The sequence below is a fragment of the Phalacrocorax carbo genome, chromosome 3 (assembly GCF_963921805.1).
Source record: "Phalacrocorax carbo chromosome 3, bPhaCar2.1, whole genome shotgun sequence".
Lineage (NCBI taxonomy): Eukaryota > Metazoa > Chordata > Aves > Suliformes > Phalacrocoracidae > Phalacrocorax > Phalacrocorax carbo.
The window spans coordinates 57,103,266-57,124,556 of record NC_087515.1 but is presented as its reverse complement, the minus strand read 5'-3'; the positions used below and the strand labels follow the sequence as shown (position 1 = coordinate 57,124,556).

The following is a 21,291-nucleotide window of genomic DNA, read 5'->3' as shown; positions in this document are numbered from 1 at the left end:
CATAAGGGTCTTTTAATCTATGTTTCCATAAAAGTGCTGCAGTAGGGGTGACCTTGCTATGCCTAAGCAATCCTTTCCTTTTATAAATTAACCCTTGAATCCTGGAGGTGGCCTCCAAAACTTGGAGTGCAAGGAAGAACCAATGCACACATTTGCATCACAAGCCAACTGAGATTGTATCTGATTATTAAGATGGGTTTTAACGAGGCTGCATCAAGGTACTAGGCTACAACTTCCCCTGTTAATTCTGGACTGATTCTGATCTCAGATAGAAAAACACCAGGGCTTATCTCGCATACAGAGTGGCTGATTTTACAAGACACACAGTCATACATGACCCGAGATGTGAATGTGCTGGCATACTGCAGAAGTGGGAAAGGAAACAAATGACACCATGTGCTGCTTTCCTGAATGTGCCTGTTGATTTTTGAAAGCTCATCATTCTCGAAATAGAAAAAACATGAGAACAGAGAATGACAGGATTTCTGATGGGGTTTTGTTTCAATACTAAGTATTTTAAATGCAGATGTGCTTTAACACATGGCCGCATCTCATTTATGGACCATAAAATCCACAGGTGCTTAGCACCATCTGATAATGAACCCACTACTGTTATGATCTTCAATAAACTGATACGCTCCCTCCCAAAGACTACTTATAGCCCATTGGGGAAAATGCTTTGAATAGCATTTTCAATCTACAAATATTATGCACATTCACAGCAGTGAATAAACCAATACAAAAGTGCACGCTGGCTCCACTGCAAAGCCATTTGGTTATCTGTGTACATTAGAAATGGCCCAGTCACATAATTAGTATGAAAAACTGACAGACTTGTAACTGCTCCTGACTGAATACAAGATAATTTATCTAACCGGAGCTGGCACAGGGAAGAAAATGGGCCTTTGGTATTTTTATCAAATTTGCATGAACCTGAAGAGAAAGCAGGCTTGCAAGGTTCTGACCTTGCTGGCACCAGTGTGAGAAAGGGATGGAAAGCAAAGACATTTCATTCAATTATCTTCTCATTAGGTTTCCATAGCAATGGCTCTTTAAGCAGGTCAAAACTTTCTCAGTGGAAACAAACACTGAGCTGCTTGTGGGCCGTGCGTGCGTATGTGTATTTTCTGCCACCACCAGCACAGAAGCCATCACGTTGGTCCCACGGGCTCAGTCCGGTGACTGGCAGCGGGCAGACGAGGCTACGCCACGTATTTAATAACTGACCAGTGGGTCCCTGGCAGAAGGCAGATAATTGTCAGCTAAAACCTCTTTGCTATCAAAGAGGAGGGCCCAACATACGGCATGCAGTGCACCCCGTTCTGCGTGCGTTGCTCACTCGGTGCCGTGTCGACTAGCTGAGACAAGTCAGGCTTTCTCGTGAAAGGCACCCTTCATGCTTCCTCGTACAAAATTACCAGGCTTGAAATCTTCTTCCAGCTGCTCAAAGGCGCACTAGTTTCTCTCCTCACGTGTCCCAGGCGGCGTTTGGCTGGCCTCTCGCTCCCTTTGTGCGGGTTATTGTGGGAGTTTCCTGCCCTACTTCTCTTGAGGAGGCTGTTTAAAGGCAGCATGAATAATTTGGCTTTGACTAAATCAGGCCTCAAACAAGTGAAAACAGGGCTGTACACATTCACTGATTCTTTTTGATTCCTGCAAGCACAGGGTATAAAAAGAAAAAAGTATCTTAAATGCAGACATCTCAAGTACAGCAAGCTCTTGCTTCTTTTTCTCCCAATATTCCTTTCCATTTTTGAACTACGCAAAAGGAACAATTTACTCTGTTAGTAATTAAGTGCTGCCTCTAGCATCCTTGGTTTGGGGGATTTATTTGTTTTCTGCTTTGTTCTTCTCAGTTTCTGCCCTCTGTCTCACATCCTCTGTCAGAGCTTCGCTCCTGTCTCCTTGCAGATGAGCTTACAAATACCTGCCAAAGTTAATTTGGGCACCTTGAGAAGCTGCCAGAATCAAGTGTGATGGAACTGAAGCCCTCCCCCCCCCCCGCCCCCCCAATCCATGACCTGGAGGGATGATTTAATAACCTTCTGCATTCAAAGCTTGGCCTGCAGTTTGGATGCTGCGGGGGAAGAGGATTAGGAAATCTAGTGTTAAAAACTAATGGCAAAGGCCAGTAGATTTGTGTACCAAAGGGGGTAGAATTGAGGCTTGCACGAACCCTTTTGCAAAACAAAAGCCATTTTTAGAGATACCGCTGCTTTCACTGAAAATCACTGTGGAAGATGGGAATACTGAACTGCAGGCACTCTCCCAGCCTTAAGCTAATTTGGAGTTCAAGTTTATACCACAGGATGGTGACTGGCTTTACTATGGCACATCCATTGCAGAAAATAGTTAAAAACAGATTCAGTAAACAGCTTTTCCTGCAGAGACAACAGCATGCAGATAGCAGCCACTTGTGTTGTGGCCTCACTGGCTGCCTGCTAACAACCTCAGAGAAAGCCGTAATGCCAGAGCAGCCTACAACTCCTCTGACACTCCCAACAAGGCATCAGGGATCTGGCCAAACTGTATGAACTCAACGTGTGCGGGGCTCAGTTTAAGATGTACGTCCTGCACACGCCGAGAGGACGACAAAGACACTCGCTCTCGGGAGCAGCTGGAGCCGGGAGTTGAGGGGACAGCTGCTGGAGGCAGAGCAGCTCCCCCGTGCCAGGGGAATGCAAAGCCCCTGAGCAATGCTGCCCTGTGCCGCCTGCACCCCACAGGTGCATGCTTTTCTCCAGCACCTTCTGCTTGACAAGTCTGTTTCTACTCAACTCCCTGCTCTGGCAGAGTCTGGGACTGAGGTCCTGGTGATCCCAGGGTTGAGAAAGCATAAACTGTTCTGTGCCTCAGGCTGAGGAGTACAGCAGGGTGAATTGTGGCACTTCATATGAAGTATGACCATTTACTTGGTCAGGAGCATGCTTGAGTGGTACAGTTCAAGAAACAGCAGGTGATTCACATAGGGGGTGACAATTTGTAGCACCCACTGCCACACGAACGTGGTGGGAATGCCTGCAAAACGCCAGATACAGCCACAAGTGCTATCCCACGCGTTATTTTTTTCTTTCCTTTTTCTAGCAGCTGCAAACAAAAAAATGAGCATATAGGAGTGACTGTGCCTCATCCTATCTGTATGCAGTGCTCCTGTGTCTCTCATCCACTTCCTTCTCTTTCCTGGCAGCTCTCTGTTACACCACATTTGAAACTTGCCCAGAGGCCGCTGGAGCGAACAGTGACAGCAAACAGATCTATTTCCCAAGAGGGAAAACACACAGTTTCCCCTCTGCAACATCCCCAGTTCTAAAACAGGATGAGAGTCAGGATGCAGAAGCCTGAGTTCAGGGGACTGGGTTTAACCTGGATTTCCTGGCAAACATGCAGAGCTCATCAGTCTGTCATGTAGACTTGAATGCTCAAAACCGGGAACAGGCTAAAAGTTGGATTACATTGTTTTAAATGCTCTGTTTACAATTATGAGAAAACCTTGCTCAGTCCCCTGCCTGAGTAAACATCCTTGGGGTGTTGCCATCACTTGGAAATAACAGGGATTGTGTATACAATACACGCCCAGATCAACATAGTATGGGGACAAAGAAGCAATAGAAACTGCTAAGAACACATTTACTGCATGTTTGTTACACTGATGATTCTTCTAGCAAAAGCAGAAGTCAGTGTGTCCACATAGGAGCACCTGCTGTTCTGGGGAGATTTTTGTTTAAGATAAATAATACCACTGTTAAAGATGCTGTTGCCACTTTGCTGGAGGTACATTGAGAATCTGCAAAGTTACACCAGCACCACAATTGACAGCAAGACTGCAGTTCAAACGATGGAAATCTTGGACAGGGCAGAGGGAAATGAAATTTATTATTAAAAGAAGAAAGCTACAAACACCTCATTCCATGCTTTGCATTATTTGCTGAATATTATACGACTCGGAAGCCTGCCCAACTGTTTCAATTTACAGAAGGAACCCCAGTAAGGCGAAAAAATCAGAGCAATTGTGAGGCAAAGCTTGAACAAACATGACTTTGTTTTCTGTTGTTTACGGATAGCTTTTCAGGCCACATCAGTACCCTTGCTGTTTTCACATAAATCTTAGAGGGAGAATCTCAGAGAAAGTCTTCTCTCTTTCTCAGAATCAATCAAATGAAAACCATCTTTTGTAGGGCATTTATAATTCACAGAGCAGGTTCATATGTCCAGTCTTTTTCTAGCTTAATCTAATTAACAGGAACAGTGTTGTCAGCAACAGAGGAAGGTAGCACTGCCCCAAATGCCTTTTGGAGGGAAAATGACTTGGAAGTGATAAGCAACTCTGCCTCCAGGCTTCTTTAACCCCTTTTGCCTTCCTCCAGGCACTACAAGCTGCTCTTCTGTGCTACAGCACATCACTCACTAGACAGATACTTGTTGAGCAACCTGCTGGAGCAAGGGCACCGACAATTTCATACTGGCTTTGAACAGACAGTAATAATAATGACCTGGGCAGCAGGGTTAGTAGGACTCAAGGCAAGACCAAACATACACTGCTGTCCACACAAACGGGAATTTTTCCTGCCACGGAGCACCAAGGCTAACCTGTTTTCACTGTGGTCTACAGTGGAGCCTGTCAGGCTCTATCTTCAGTTGGGCACCACAGAAAAGGAAAACCAAGCCAGGTTAAAACAAACATAGCTTCTTCCAGACCCCCTCAAAGCCTCTTTCTGTCTGGAATCGCTCAACTCTGGCAAATTAAACAACCATCCAGGTGTGTTATTTTAAAACTTTAGACCTTGGTAGCATTAAGCTGCAGGGTGTACAGGCAGCAGCACAGGGCGAGGGAGCTGCCGGGAGCAACCACGTTCCAGCCGGCTGCTCACTCTCTCCTCTGCATCCCAGCACAGGTTTTTGCTTGGGACTGCTTTTGCTTTCTGAAGCAACCCACTCAGAACACCAGACCAGAAGCAACTTGCCGCACCTCATCCTGGGAAAACGTTTGCATTTTCAGTGTGTAGAAATATAACTTTTTCTCAGGCAAGCTTTTACTCAGGCTTTGGAAGAGTACTCAACAGATTTTTCAGCTCCTGAAAATCTGGATGGCTGTTTTGAAACAAATCTTCCCATTTTCCCTCCAAATCTCTTTGTCAATATGAGAAACAAATGCACATCTGCACTGAGTTTCAGGTTTGGCAAACTGGAGTCTTCTCACAACAAAAGAAGTTTTGTAAAAGGTTTACTCCAGATCTCTAACGCAGCATGAGGGTGCCACAAAAGCAGTATTCCCAAAGGAACAAGCTTTCCTGTCTCTTAGCATGCCCGTGCAGAAAATTCAGATGAAAGCCATAAACTAAACACTAAACCCCCAAAAAACCCTCCAGGGCCAACAAGCTGCTCCGCCCACCCCCCTCCACCCCCCGGGAAAACATCAAATTCAACATGTTAGTAGCAAGTACAGACGTATCGGGTGGACTTGAAGTGGTCATTTTCCTGCAGATCAGTTTTATAAACTCTGCCTCCCTGGAAGAAGTATTCCCCATGACAGTTCAGCCTTCCAAGCTAGAGGGACGAAACCAATATTGATGTGGCAGGCTGTCACTAATAGGCACACACCTGTATAATATTGGGTTTGAATCATTTGTATGGTATTGAGTAGATACCATTTATTATTTTCAACACTTTGCCCATTTAGCAGGCATCGTGTTGCCTTGTTTCTTATTGCACAGATATTTGACACAACCTTCTCTGCGCCAGTTTCACATATCTGATCAGGTTACTCGCATACGCGCTTCAACTGACAAACAAATCCTCAAACAGGACACCTCCATTCTTGAAAGGTCCACAAAAATCACAGGTCCCTTCCATGTGAACTACGATAACAAGATTAATTTCCTTTCAGTGAGGTAAATGGGCTCTCTCAGAATACAGTCACTCAGAAGATGTTTTTGTAGAAACTGCCTCCTCAGTTATTTGTGGTACAACACCTACACAGAGACACAGTTTAGGAAGCTGGCTAGAACTTGTAAGAGGAGTTTATTCTCAGTTGTGTGCTGTCCTCCTGCAAGATCTTTATCTCATTATTACCTGAGGTGGGATGATGATATTTATCCATGGGGAAAGTGCTTTGAGACTGAGAGAAAAGTATTATGATTGTAGGAAAACCTTGGAGGCTTACTTCCATAATGTTCCCATCCTCTTGGCACTGCTGGTTTCATTATAATGTTAGTAGGGAGGTATCCTCAAAGAAAACTTTTCCATGTTTCAATATCTGAAGCACCACTTTTAAACTCTAAGTCTCCTAGGCTTTCTCTGTTAACAGCATGTAACATGGGGGCAGTGATGGTACCCAAGGGAAAATTCACTTTATCTGTCATAAGCTGTTTTGAAAATGAGCATCTGCCTCAAGCAAACCATCAGTGCTTTCTCTCTGACTGATGAAGAGAGACAAGGCACCTCTAAAAAATAATTTATCCCTTTCCATGATCTTTAGCATGAACAGCTTTCAGACGATCCCACAGGAAGGCCCTAAGCAGCTGTTCCCTACCGTACAACTGAATTCTATGTGGTCCATACCTTGCATCCGTGACAGCTGCCTCTGGGACTGACACCCCTTCTACTGAACTAGCCTAGCAAGAGCAAGGGCAGCAATTCCTTACAAGCTTCCTATTACCGTCTGGTGTTGAATCACTAGAAGATATTCAAATGTGGGACTGCAAAACCTTACAAAAGTGCGTCACATCACAACTGGATTCCTGTACTCCTTCTGAACCAGTCCAGCTGGCACTACCCCACAAAGTGCAAGCAATTTGAAATACAGTGTCAGTTGTCTTCATGCAGTGCTGCACGTTACCCTTAGCAGTAGGGATCCAAGATCTTGGAATCAAAGGAAGGAGGTGCAGAAAACAAGCACACACATTGCAGCAGGAGGTGGCAGTAAACAGAAACCCTCTCAGTCCTCACAGAGAGGTTTTTATTAAGGACTGCTAAAATTAAAGCTCCTTTTAACTTGGTTTTAAATACTTCATTCCGTTGGCACCTTCTTCAAAAGCACAGCTACAAACCCAGAAGTGCACAGCAAAATGAAAGTGATTTAAGTTTGTAACTCTTCCTTCCCCTCACTTATCTCTTTTTGGCTGTGTTCAGATCTAATCACAGAAACTTATTTTTTAAGCAGGTTTAATTTGCAAAGAAAGTAAAATCAGTGATGTTCCTCAGAAATTACTACCAGTCGTATTGGTGTATGCACACCCCATGTGCCCACAGAGGGGAGAAAAGGTAACCCTCCCTTGATCTAAAAAGCAACATAATAAAAGGCCAAAAGACAACGAGAGAAGGAGCGGGTTCCAAAATGGGTTTCATTAATAACGGCTGAATCTGAAATCTTGAAACACCAATACGATCTGAAATGGATTTACTCCAAGGAAAAAGGAAAGACACCAAATTCCCCCTCCCTCCTTTCTCACCTCCTGTACCTTCACTTACTTTCTTTCAGTGTCGGGTGTTGACGCGGTGCTGCTAAGACCAAGTGACTCCTGCAAGAGAAGACACATACCAGTGAGAGCAGACATGAGAGCAGCCTTCGCCCAATTTGCAGAATATCAAATTAAAGAACAAACCAACAAAATGGATTATCAAAATCAAAGCGCTGACCTCAATCTGGGATCGGAGCTGTAGAGTTGTGGGGCTGGCATCAGGTTTATCCTGAAACAGAACAAATGTCAGGTTAATGAAATATCCAAACACTAAAAGGAAGAAATCTGAATGGGAGAAAAACAGAAGAAGAAATAGGGTAACGGAACCTAGAACTACCTCAAAACCATTCAAATTGGAAACATTAAACTTTCCAGAACGAACCACTTCCAGGATAAATTCTGAAATGCTCTATCAAAACCAGCTAATTCCATCCATCCACTGGAGAATATAGAAGAAGGTAAAACTGCCAGAGAGAAGTGATTCAAAACACAACAGGAAGAGGAATGTATTATTTTCACTAGATCATCACACGATTTGTTAGATAAGTTCAAGTGCAATTTCCCAAAATTTACCTTCAGGAAGAGTATAGGGAGGAAATGTGGCATTAAAAGAGCATTCTTTGAGCTAAAAATACTGACAGGATTCTGATACATTTCAGCAAGGCCTGTTTCTCACACAGAAATTTGTGAGCTGGACGTAATTCAAATCACACTCCATCAAACATCTAGGATGTAACCGTCTACTCCAGGACCCGGTCATCCAGACTCCCTTTGGACTCCATAGAGAGAGACAGGGACTCTTTCAGAACAACTTGTCCGACGGGTTTCAGCAGCCTCGAGTCAGATGAGGCAAGTCCCACTGGTGGTATCTAATTTAAGATTGCAAGCCAGCTGCCTAAAAGGCTCCTGCAATTAACAAGGAGTCTAGCTGAAGTCAGTGGGAAAACTCCAGTTAGAATGCAGGAAGAAATTATAGTTGTCAGTACCGAGAACTACACTTTGCTGGTTGATCTGCGTGTGAAACCATGGGGGAACTACTTATGGCTATTTCATTCTCAGCCAGTCCTGCTCCTAGTGAAGCTATTGCTAAGTCAGTACTGTAACCGAAAGGCCATCAGAGCTGAGTAAGCAACCACAGTAGTATGCACGCTTCAAAAAAATAAAAAAAAGGATGTGGATTTATTTCTCAATACTGGAGGTCTTTTTGTTCACTCATTCCTCAGTTTATATGTAGATCTCTTATCTCTGTGAAATTGTACTTCCTATACCCTTTGTTTACAGAAAGGGTGACCAAGTGTTCTTAAGATTTAACACACACACACAAAAAAAAAGAAAGCCAGACACAATTTTCTGGAAATGCAGCCTCTTAATACTAAACAGGAAGTTACCACTGACTGCCATAAAGCGGTGTTGGATTGGCCACCCAGAAAGTTTGCAGAATCTAGAGTGAAAAGGAGCCTACCCTGCCATCACACAACTGAGTTGGCTTGCGCTGCTGGCCACGGCAGCCAGGAGGGCACAGGATCTGGCTAGCAAACAAGGCTGACACAGGGTCATTGCCCAACTAGGGGATTTTGCCTGACCATGCATGGTCTGCATATCTGCTTTTGCTGATTTTATAGCATGAAAAGGGAACTGAAGTCCTTGAGTGGAAGCTGGCATGAAAAGGCGACCACGTTCACTATACCGACAGATCCGGCAGGACTCCTCTAGTCAAGCAGAAGCTGGACCGAGCCCAGGGAAATTCCACAGATGTTCACAGATCAGGAAAGTGAAATTAGCTATTTGGCACCAGGCATCCCTCTCTTTCTCCATTAGCTCTGTCAAAATGGAATCCGAGAAAGTTTTGCATTTGGAAAAGACTGCAGGCACACCGCTGTGAATCCTCCTCGGGCACTCTCCCACCCCTGCTTAGCAATCTGCGAGGAGGGAGGGAAAGACAAGCCCCACGCTCCAAATGCTTCCCATTCATGAGCGCCTCGTTTGTCCACACACTGCCGTACAGATGAAAAAAAGGAACATTTTATCAGCTATCCTATCTTAAATTTTCACGTAGCCTGTCAGGAGAATCCTCTGTGGCCCCAACATGCCTTTAGATCCCAACTTTCTAATGCTTTATCTGTTGCCTTTAAAAGCTGCTTGCTGCAAGTATTTGTTTTTTGTTTTTGTTTTTTTTTTTTTAAAAAAATGCTAGTTTTTGTAAACTATCATTTACAAGATGCTATCTGGGTTCCTAAGGCTTTATAGAAGTCTTCTGCTTGAGCAGTTGCTCATGAAGTTGTAGCCTGAGATTGCGATAACATGGAACATGGAAAGTTACTACCTCCAGCCTAAAACTATTCAGCTGAATAGCCAGCTGCATCCCATGTAACGAAATCCTAAAAAAGCTGACTGTATTTGCTTTCTTATTTTCTCATTTACTGTCAAAGACCACCCTGTTAGAACAGGAGCATTTTTATAGGATCAAGGCGACTGTGGAGGACAGAAGCAGGGACAACTCCTCCTCCTTAAAAGCTCTACTTTGCAATGCTGGAATGCAAACCACCTGATAGTCCTGTACTGTTGTGATTAATATCCTACCTGCCTTTCCAGCAGAATGATATTTTTCCTGTTGCTGTTAGTCAAGAAACCAAAGGAAAATACTTAGGAAAATACTACTTTCAACTGAACTTGTGGCACAGATCTATAAAACAGATCACAGAACTTTTATCAGCCTCAAGCAATTCTATTTATTTAGGTTAAAATCCATTAAACCTCACATTAAAATCCACAGGTTCTGTTGACTTTAATCCACCAGGATCAGGGCCTTTTCTGTACCAAGGGCTAATTCTAGAAGGTTGAGCAAAGGTACCATTGGCAGGTTCTCAAGCACACTATAACATCTTTTAAAAAAATATTTTCAAAGATTATTTTCATGAAAGTATACCTTTCACCCTTCTGAACCAAAGCTTAAAGAGAGGAGAGCTTGGGTTTATAGAAACAGCCACTGCAGTAACAGACACCCCCAGCCTACATTTCCAGGACCTCAGTCTAAACAAAGCAGGCATCAGAGCAATAACTATTTTCTGTCCTGGCAGTCTGCTGCCCAGATAACTGCCCTCCACATGTGCCCGTAAGGCTTGTCTGAGGTGTACCAGGCATTCACGCCACCTACACACTATGAAGCGTTTGGTGCAAGAAACCCAGTGATCCAAGAAAGTACCCGATCAAGTGCAGATGTGACTAAATCCAGTGTTACCCAAAAATGTCTGATTTACTTGCATGGGTTCAGGATTTAAGGGGCTCTACCTGAGTCACCCATCTTGTACCCAGACACTGTTGGTGCATATTGCACACGTCCAAAACACTGTTAAATCACAGCAACTAAAATCTGAAGATTCTGGAGAAATTGAGATATTCATAAATTGCATCTGATCCCCAGAGAACACATAAGAGGGAGAACAAATAGTGGCTTAGCACCAGCTTCTCCAGCTCCCCTCAAGGTCCAAGATTAGTGCAGCACAGAATCTCAAATACTGATAGTAAAGCCAGAGGGAGCTGTTAAAACTTAGTAATGCTAATATCCTGTAGAGTGAAGCCCACTGAATTTAAACCAGGGATTCCTCCATCAAGTCACCTACAGCCAATTTAAAACAATCTCAACTTGCAGAAGCATTTTGTTCTCCCAGCTTTAAAGCCATATTCTTAGCAGTCCTATTTCCTTCCTGTCTCCTCCTTCACCCAAAGCCAATGCCATCAAGAGGATGGCCACAGAATAAGGCCCCGAGGCTCTGGCTGAAGCTGTGATCCAGCAGCCAGAGGAAGGGAAGGTCCGTAGGCATCACACTGCCCAGCTACTGCCCTGTATCACCAACCCTTCTGCACTGCGGGTTCTGCAGAAAGCAACTGCAGAGCCGAAGCGATAAGGCTTGGGAGCTCTGGTGCAGAAGCCTGAATCAGTGAAGCGCTTTTTACAAATCTCTCATTTTGAAAGGAAATGTGAGCTGTAAGCAGGATTTGTGGCTTATGCTTCAAGCCGTCAGTTGTTTGCCTCAGGGCTCGAGAAAGAAGCTACCTGTGAATGATTTATGTGATCATTTGGATACATTTTCTTTTCACATTATTGCAGACTTCTAAATATTGTGATTTTGGTTTTATATGCTACCTTCCCTGTAAAAATCTTGAAAACAGTTTTACAATCATATGCATAAGGGACGAAAGTACAAAGCAGAAAATGCATGGGGAAGAAGCTGGAAACACATTTCTCAACTGGAATGGCAGGTTTTGAATTCATGAGGGGCTTTTCCTCCTGTGATAACTTCAGTTCGGTTGCTCGGTGTGTAACTTAACAGATAAGAGACATCTCCGCCTGTCTAGAAGCGTTGCTGTTCTGCACCTGAAATACATCTGGACAGTAAAGAGGAGCATCCAAAAGGAAACCTGTGCACCTAGGGTAAGGCTCACACATTTTAGGGGGAATGCACATATTTTAATTACCTAAACACTAAGCTTCATCTGTGTTCCACATCACAACTTAGCCAGTTTAGGAAATTATATTCATTGAATGAATCCCTTTTAATTAGAAATTCATGAACCTCTTCACAGTTCCTGCCACAGGAGCTGTATCCATTTGAATTATAAATTTAAACACTCCTCTGCAGATCCCAAGACAGGATTAATTTCACTGTGCAGACAGCAACTGTGGAAAGTGAGACCCAAGGTGAGTGCTGGGAAAATTCAGTGATATAACCAGTGAAAAAGGAGATGGCTAAAATGCTCATAAATTCATAAATCATTTTGTGAAACCATTTCAGCAGATATGAATAAGGCACCTACAGCAGAAAACTTCTGTGAGAAAATTCCGCCAGTCTCTTCCCCCAAACATTTTTCCTGTTTCCTCTGAACACGTACCGCATGTTCTAGTCTAGCTTCTGAAATGATTAAACAAAGCTACATCTGAAAGATAGCCAGAGCACCTAAGGTCTCCAAGAGTTTGTTTTACTTTGAAAGCAACCGTTCTGCCTGACATCCTCTGCCACACACCGTATTTCAGCCTCTGCAGAGGTTCTGGAGAAGGTGAAGGGAAGCAGGTGTGTAATGGAAATTGCCCACAGGACGCTAGCTATAGGTCACAGGTCAGAATAAAGAAATAGAAAAGACCCATCCCTGTGGCAACCCTCTCAGCAAGTATTTGAAGGAATTAACCAGCTCAGTGAGCTTCCAGTGGTAAAGATTACTAAAAGTCACATTTTGAGTCTCAAACCACAACCTCTGGACCATCTCCTTAGCTGTTTCAGTGAAGAGTGAAGGCTTTCTGCTCCACTACTCTTGCACGTTAGAGCCAGAGCTGACACATGCTAAATGATAACATCCCGCAGCAGCAGCAAAACTCCGGATCAAGGAAATGAACTGTGCTGGGGGAATGGTTAAAAAATGGAATTTCAAACAATAAATACTTCTACACATGAAGTAACAGTCAAAGCATCTCCATGTGTACAACAGCGCAGACATAGGTAAACACTTAGCTTAACTACTGATGACATACAGCTTCAGAGAGAACATGCTGCTACAGCACTCACATGCCTGCTTTTAGTATTAGGTAGGAAAGAAAAATCATGTCTCTCAGCTTGACACAAATGCTGGAATCTATCGAACATAACACGTCACGGGGGGAAGCGTTTGATGCTCCCCTTTGCCAACAATAAAAAGAGAAGGGTTTTTTTTGTTCATCTCTAACACATTGCATTCAACACTAAGGCTGGAAGCCACAGGGGCTGAAAAACATTCCACGATGATTTTGAAAAACATAATTCATTAGCAATTGCAAAGAAACGGCAGATTTTGTAAAGCTCTGTAACAACGAAAAGCGAGGCAGTGCTAACTCATAAATCCACTTGTAACAAATGGGAGCTGAATCTAGCGAAAATATGGCACAAAGACAAAAAACCACCAGCAACGGGCTTCAGAGAAAGGAAAGTCGATCGGAGAATGCAGCATTCGCCAGTAGGGAAATACCTTCTGGTCAATTTTCCAAACAAGATGAAGCATGCCCAGAACTACGGTAGCTGTCTCTGTGCTAAAAACATATTAATATAAAGGCGTATATACGCAATTGGAACACAGCAGGTCTTTGACTGATGTATTTTACACCCATTGCCCAACTGGTAAAATAGTAAAGCGCACTTGTGCTAGCATAACTACATGTATACTAGAGTCCTTGCTGGCATAAACAGGATGAGAAAGACCTGCCATCTTTACCTAAATTCCTCAGGTCTCTCAGCATCGCCTTTGATTGTACAGGCAAGGCCAAAAAGAACTTTTGTGAAGAGAAATAATGATGGAAAACAGTGAAAGATGTGAGTTTCCAGGGAGGACTTTAAGCTACCAAGGCTGTTTGTGGCATCAGGAAGAGCTGTGATGTTTCAGAGGGATGAAAAAAAAACAAACCCAAACCAACCCCACCAAAAACCAAACCACATCAAGAAGGGTTAAATGTGAAGACAGAGAGGGATCAAGACATGATGCAGGTGAGGGAGGCACGAGGCAAAGCCCAACTGGACACTGCTCGAAGCAAGGGGCCCTTCTTGTGCAGGAGCTGACAAGGGGCGTGGGGAATAGTCACCACTTCCTCTGGGGAGAGGGTTTAGGCATGTGGGAAAACCACATAAGGAAGGGAGAAAACAAACAAACAACAGTTTGTTACAGAGTACTTCGAGGTAGGAATAGTCTGGTCAGCCAAGTACAGACTCCTGGGCCGGCTGCTGGCCCTCTGGCAAGGACAGTTATGGCAGCATGCAGGTACCTCAGCCTCAGTCACCACCTGAACTGATACCCTCAGACAATTTGGAAGTCAGCATCTCTGTGAACAACACATCCTCCCTGTCTGCCCCCCACCCCCACCCCCTTCCTTTAACGGCAGCGCCAGGATTTTAGAGTGTTTTTGAAGTGAAGCACTCACCGCATCACTGATAAAACAAAAATAATCCCAAGGAGCTCCTCGCCTTGAAAGCCATGGCAGAACATGCCAAACTTCTTTCTGAATATTGATGGTCCTGATCCATTTTTATGTGCTCTTCAAATTTAGGATACCCATTCCTTGGGGTCAGTGAGGTTCTCCATTTTCCTCTGCGAAACACTTTCCGCCGATTTTTCATTTTCATGTACACAAAGCTGTACTGCATTTGTATTAAGCTTATTTGCCATTTTCTCAATTTCTGTTCAATACTCTCAAGATCAACAAAGGATATACTTTCTTTTTGAAAACCAGCAAGGAAAGAGAAGGGGAAGCCCAGGCTAAAACCAATGCCTCCAGGGAACTCCTACAGTGGTCCTATAAATCCTTTCAGACAGACATACCATCGAAACACAGGCAAACGCACAGGTCCAGTAGGTGTTGAACTTGTATTGATACTGTATTTGCGCACCTACAGGCCAATATCATGTTCCAGCACATGAAATTACAGATGATCTATACTGCAAATGAATGGAAGCTTTCGCACTGAATCAGTCAACACACGCAAGGCTCAGAGATTCTTGTGTTGTTACCACAATACTGACGAGTTTTTACGAGTACTCTCCCTTTCACATCATCATTTATTGTGCCAGCTAACGTGTAAAAACTCTACATTGTTTTCACTTTATGTTGTGACAAACAATAAGCTACCAATGAATTATTCAGAAGACCTATAGCAGAAAACACAAAGTACAGTTGATGCTAAGTTACTAAGGCCTTAAAAACCCTGGTGAAATTCAGGAGTAGGTAAATCAGCAGAAAGCACTACTTATTAAGAAATCCACAAAGAAGGATTTTTTTTCTTTTTATTACCACAGATGCAAGGGGCACCAGCAATGAAATCCCTCATTTCAGGGTGGGGGGGCAGTAGGGGTGGTGGAATATTTTGCATGAATTTCATCCAGGGAAAGCAGTGACCTATTTTACTTTGTTAAGAAGGAGACAAAAAAAGTTACAGAAGTTATTTAGGGGAAAACAAAGGATATTTTAGTTTAAAACTTGCTCTCCACTTTTTAATTTTTTTTCCTAATTTATGTCAAGCTGATAACCTGCAATGCATTTTGTGTCAGAAACTTCCATCATTATAGTCAGTGTAATGCACAGATTGGCTATGGCAGCGAAATTAGACTGTTCTCCCCATCTCATTTATCTGAGACACGTCACATTACAGAGACTCAAACCAAAAACCAAATACATATGAAAGAGATCCATCTTTTTCTGTTGGATCCTTTAACTGTGGTGGGCAAAACTAAAATACAGAACTCAACAGCATCGTGGGCAGTGGAAGAAAAGCACCAATTTATGAGAAACCTGGTGCCAACCTTGCTTCTACAACTGCTACCCTTTGGGCTGCCTGTTGCTGCTATCAGGCCATACTCTTCAGAGCTCATGACCTCCTCTTGGCTTCATACATTTCCAGGAAAATCTGCAGCTATATCCAAATTTCCAATTTTAAAAAGTCTGTATGCATAGAGGCACATATACTTTCTCTGTATTTTATTTTAAATGTGAAATTGAACCTCTCAGAACTGGACTAAAACCTTTATTTAATTAAAGAAAACCTAGCAGACTTAAGACTTTCTCACACCCAGCACAGAATTTCTGAAAGTTCTAGTGCTACTGCTCAGGAAATGGATTTTTCTTTTTAATTTTCAGAAAAGTGAAAGAATCCAGTAGAAAACAGGAAAAAGGGGCAACAGGACTGTGTGAAAGAGTTAAGCTGAGCCAGGACCTGAGCCACATTATCCCACACCCTCAACAAGTAGTCTTATCGGGAGGCTCTGCCTACATGCACGTTTACTGGTTTTCTCATCTTTCCATGAAGAAATTCAAACAGCCTCCTGTTGCATCCTTTCATGCAAAAAGAATTGTGTCAAAACTTTAAACATTTGTGCAAAATGGATTCTTGCTTTCCAGCTGACAGTAAAACTGTACCTCTTTTTTCCTCTTTCAGAGGTTAAAAACATCAACAGTTGCAAACTCAAAAATGCAGACATCCTGAACTCAGGTCTTCGTCGGCAGAAAGCCTTGCAGCCCTAGCTTTCAGTCCATCCATTCACAGTGTTTTAGACTCTGTAGGCCTTTTTTGCTGATTTGCACTTTCAGTTTAATGTTTTTAATGCAGTTTAGTTCCTCTAACTCCTATGTTCATTACTTTATGAGAAGACCCCAGTCAGAAAGCTGTAAGGGCATAAGATATGACTTATGAACAGGGAGGGCTGGTGAGGTTTGACCCCATTTCAGCCACTCTGACAGTCAAAAGAGCATGAATACAGATGAGAAAGGTTTTGAAAAAACATTCTATCAGACAAACCTGTGTCAGCACATGGGGAACTGACACTGCCAACATTTTTGATTAAAATAAACTCATTTTGAAGAAGCAGTTTCTTTCAAGATCCTTTTTAAGAAAAACACTTGAAGCAGGAAAGAAACTGATTGTACTGGGAAAAGTGTCTTTTTTTAAAAAAAAAATCTGACTTTTATAACCATTTGAAAAGCAGAATCAACGTTTGACTTGAAATCAAACTGGTTTTGTTTACTATGTAGGTATGTGAAATTGAATACCTGAAAATTAAGATGGATAATATGAATTCATTCCCTAGAGCTAGGCACTGAACTGCTTACTCTCAACCTGCATAAACGTCCTCCAGGAATGCGAGGGAAGAGAGACAAAGGTGGATAGTTGGATGCTAACTTCAAAGTCTCCCAGAAAGTGAGGGGGAAATTAATTTCTTGAGCAAGAGAACTGAAAACAAATTAACCATAATAATTCAAAAAAGGATTAGCCCACAAATTGCTAGTCTGTATTTATTCATCCTCCCTGCTATAAAACCTGTCTTTGATAAACAGACTTTTAAATTAGCCACTCTCTCTTTACCTTTGAAATTGAAGTCTACGTTTGATGGATGCTTTGGGCCAGATTATTACTTATTTAAGTCTTTATCACTGGCCATCACATGACAATGAGTATCAAAGTGAATTTCAAATCAACTCTAATGCCTTGTGTCGTATTTTTTAGGCCCAAAGATGACACAGAAGATTGTTCTCATCAGAGCAAAAAATTATTATTGAAGGTCATTATACCATTTGGCACAATTGTGTATTTACAAAGAAGATACACAGCATCCTCGTTTGATAATATTAAGAAGTAATTATTGCCTTCTACACATTCATGATAGAAATCTGTATCTACACAACTACTGATAGAAATATTCTTAATCTGCTCTTCACTTTTAAAGTAAGACTGGTCTAAAAACTCTTATGCTGTCGATGGAGTAGCTCACAGTAATGGCCCCAAGTGGTAGTGCAGCAAATGGAAGCCGTGCTCTACGGGATTACTGCTGCAGGAAGTTTTGCTTTGAAGGGCAATTGTGCCACAGTGACATCTGACAGCTCCAATACTAATTAGAACAACTGCTGGTAAACAGTTAAATTAAAGGCTTCAATCACACCATTAACAGATCCCACTCTTGGGTCAGGCTCCAGCCCAGCTGCAGAGCCCCAGCCGGTTCTTGCAAAGCTCAGCTCTTTCAGCTCTCCTGAAAAGGCACAAGCGGGCTCCTGCCACATAACCATCACTTGAGATAGAAGGTGAGTTTTGCCCTGGCACACCGGGCCAGACAGCAGAAGAGTGGTTAACACAGGTTTCTGTGATTCTTAAATTTAAAGGGCAATAATCTGAATGCTGAATCCACCACAAGGAGCTCTAAAATGCAGGAGGCTGAGAGGTTTTCCCCAGGAGAGGACAGTGGGGACCAGAACCCTCTCCCCAGTGCCACAGCAGCCTCCTGATGAGATCAGGCTTGTGCGATCCCTGGGGCTGACTCCCGCTCCCTCCAGCCCTGGGGCACCTCACCGCTTTCAGGCTAGCCCAGGACGGTGATGCACAATTTTGCTGTGCCTCGTTGTGTTTTTACACAACATGTCGTTATCCCATCACAGAGTGAGTCAGGGTCTTTTTCAAATAAAAGGCCAATTACTGAACAATGAACAAACCTACTACCAAGAATTTCTGCAGAGAAAAAATAATTATGACAGTTACATGCTGCCTACGGAGAAAGTGTTTGAACCTCAGCAAACAGCTGTCTTTCAGTAATCACAGAAAATTAAGATGTGAGAAATCTGTAAAGAAAGCTGCCACCGCTGCTCCAAGCAAATCATCTGCAATCATCATCCACAACTATTCACTGGAGAAATAAGAGTGCTCCAGTAAAGCCTTACAAATGATTCTCTCATGTAACATTTTCTCCCTGCGCAGTTAGACTACATACTCACAATTCAGCTGCTTAGACCATTTTATTGCTGAAGTGGCAACTACAATGAGCTTCTTCCCAAGTTCCACTTCCAACTTCAGCCTTTCTCACCACCAGACTGTGGGTCACGCTTGGCTTCAAGAAGGACGCACAGAATTGGCAATGCAGACACAAATGAAGCACAAGTGCGGCGCAGACTTGCACTCCAAGAGCCACCCACAGTTTTTCAGTGACGCAGCATGTACAAGTAGCACATACCCTTCATTCCAGCAAAGCCTGCACAGCTTTGCACTCCTTCATGCACCTTCCTATTCACCCTATCCACTCAGCAGCATATTTTACTATTAAAGGAGCATTGCAGTCACAGTTAATCAAATTATGGCATAAAAAATGCTGGCATGCGTTGCTTTGAATTTTTATAACTTGTCTTCCAAACGTACATAAAGTGAAACAGAGCCGTCAGCAAACAGTAACTATTTCTGTTTGGAGGTCCATTCAAAACCCAGCCCCTTTGCCAACAGTGCTGAACAGCGTGCTTACGCAGGCTATGCAGCAGCACAAGAGCTGGCCGTAAGTTATGGGGATGCCATGACTAACTAGGTAACAGTAGTGAATTAAGCGAGTATGCCTCATCTCTACTGCTGCAGAGGAGGTTCAGCCCTCCACATGCCTTAGCAGAACTGTAAAACTAAGTAATTGGAAGGAGGTCACTTAGAACTGTAAATGCAAGAAATGCCTTTGCAACCCTGGAGGCCAGTTAGAGCAGGCATCCTCCGCATTAAGCCCAGGTGATTTAAGGGCAATATAAAGGCCATCTTTTACCGTCTTGCTGCAGAGCCTTGGGTCTTCGTCATGACTCCTACTTCATGTAACTAAGCCTTCCCAATCATCTTCTAAACAGGTGTGTACATTGAACGGAAATAGACCAAAACCAACCAAACAAAACCCAGAGGATAAATGAAATATTATGGGCAATGAAATAACAAGACTAGAAGCGACAAAGAAAATGTTGACAGCTGGGACACTTGCGTAGTAAGAGAAATTGCAAAGCAGACTGTTCACTGCAATCCTCAAGGTAAGAAGTGTTGAGCCAGGCCTCATCCTGGAGACAGATAAAATACCTGGAATAAAGAATCATCAGCAAAAGCATTAAAAAACTCAACCAATTGCACAAACCCATCAAAGAGAAAGGCAGTAGCAAAGGTACAAAAGAAACATAAAACTCACAAACGTAGTAAATCAGACCTACAAGTCCAGAGACCCTAGTGCCTCTTAACGACATTGCAGTATTGGTACAAGTGATAACAACTCTCAATTTCAATCTAAACTAAATAGCAGTCAAAAGCTTTAGACTGGGAAAAATCTATTTAAATCAAATCATTTCAGTTAATAATTTGCCGCCAAGTGCTTTGAGTGCTGCTTTGTCATTACTGGCAAGCCCACGGAGCAAGCATACTGCAAGCTGCCTGCCTGCAACAACCAAAGGGTTTGCTGTGGGAAGGGAGCATGCTGTGTCTTGTCACCTCTTCCCTCCAGCAAATATAATTTACTCATGCAAAACCCAGTGAACAAATGACCAAACACCCCATCTTTGCAAATGTCTTTGTGTAAACGTGTAAGCGTTATGATTCAGTTTGCTGGTAAGGCACTCCAACTAAACTAATTTACTGTGGTAAGGAAAATCTGAGCAAAGTAAAATTTCAGCTGTACAAACACCTGCAAGAGTTTCTAAATGCCTGGGTTTTTGCAGCCAAGACCTGCTTGTTTGGGCAGGTGCTGCCACTGTTATGGGAGTGTCCATGGTACAAATTCCTCTCCTCAACTGTCTTCAGAAGAGAAAGATGCCCTGGCTTCTTGGAAACAAGATTGCCCTAATCACGACAGCAACAGCATGTCTTGACCAAAAGCTGCTTTTTTTTTTTTTGGGGGGTTCCTCCCCCCGCCCAGGTTATGGCCCTAACAGGGTTTAGTTACAACAGCTTGAGGCTCTCATCAGTGCATACACCATTTCTTTTAAAGTGTTTCTTGTTTCAGATCCAGTTCTAACACAAACTGCTCCTCAATAATATTTCTTGTCTCTTATTCAAGGTTATGTGCACTCTGTAAGTAAGCACATGCCAATGGATACAGAATGGGTTGTAAATTACACAAGATTTTGATAAAAACAAGTGAAATAAAAATAGTACAGTAGTAGCTGAAACTATAGAACAATCTCCCATATGCTACACTAGGCTTTCACAGGTACCAACAGGTCCTGCTACTTACTTCTATAAAGACACTATGGTTTTATGTACTTCCACTGGCTTTCAAACCATAAGAAGACACACAGTGCAGTGCATCAGCATCAAGTTATCTTCCCTGTCTTTCTAGTCTGCTCTTCATTTAGCTTAACTATGACCATTCTAATATATATATATTTAATATCACCTTTCAGAGAAATTGAGGGGTTAGGACAACAAAGTATTGAAGCACATGCCTGGCAATAGTACTCATATGTTTAAACTTCAGCAGATTTTTGCATGCTTTACTGGATGGAGTCCTGATCCCACAGGACAGGGTACAAGCAGTAAGAGAAATTAGTAAATACCTT

At 42.9% G+C, this 21,291-nt stretch overlaps 1 protein-coding gene across 4 annotated transcripts in view; it reads right to left on the bottom strand.

Moving 5' to 3' along the window:
* Nucleotides 1-21,291, bottom strand: part of SASH1 (SAM and SH3 domain containing 1) — a 565,878-nt gene that overhangs the window by 56,887 nt on the left and 487,700 nt on the right. For all 4 annotated transcript variants that reach the window (XM_064446996.1, XM_064446995.1, XM_064446997.1 and 1 more), the window contains 2 exons: nt 7,636-7,686; nt 7,468-7,517 (listed from right to left, as the gene is read on the bottom strand). In XM_064446996.1, coding sequence (XP_064303066.1) covers nt 7,468-7,517; nt 7,636-7,686 — 101 coding nt within the window. The remainder of the gene's footprint in view (nt 1-7,467; nt 7,518-7,635; nt 7,687-21,291) is intronic.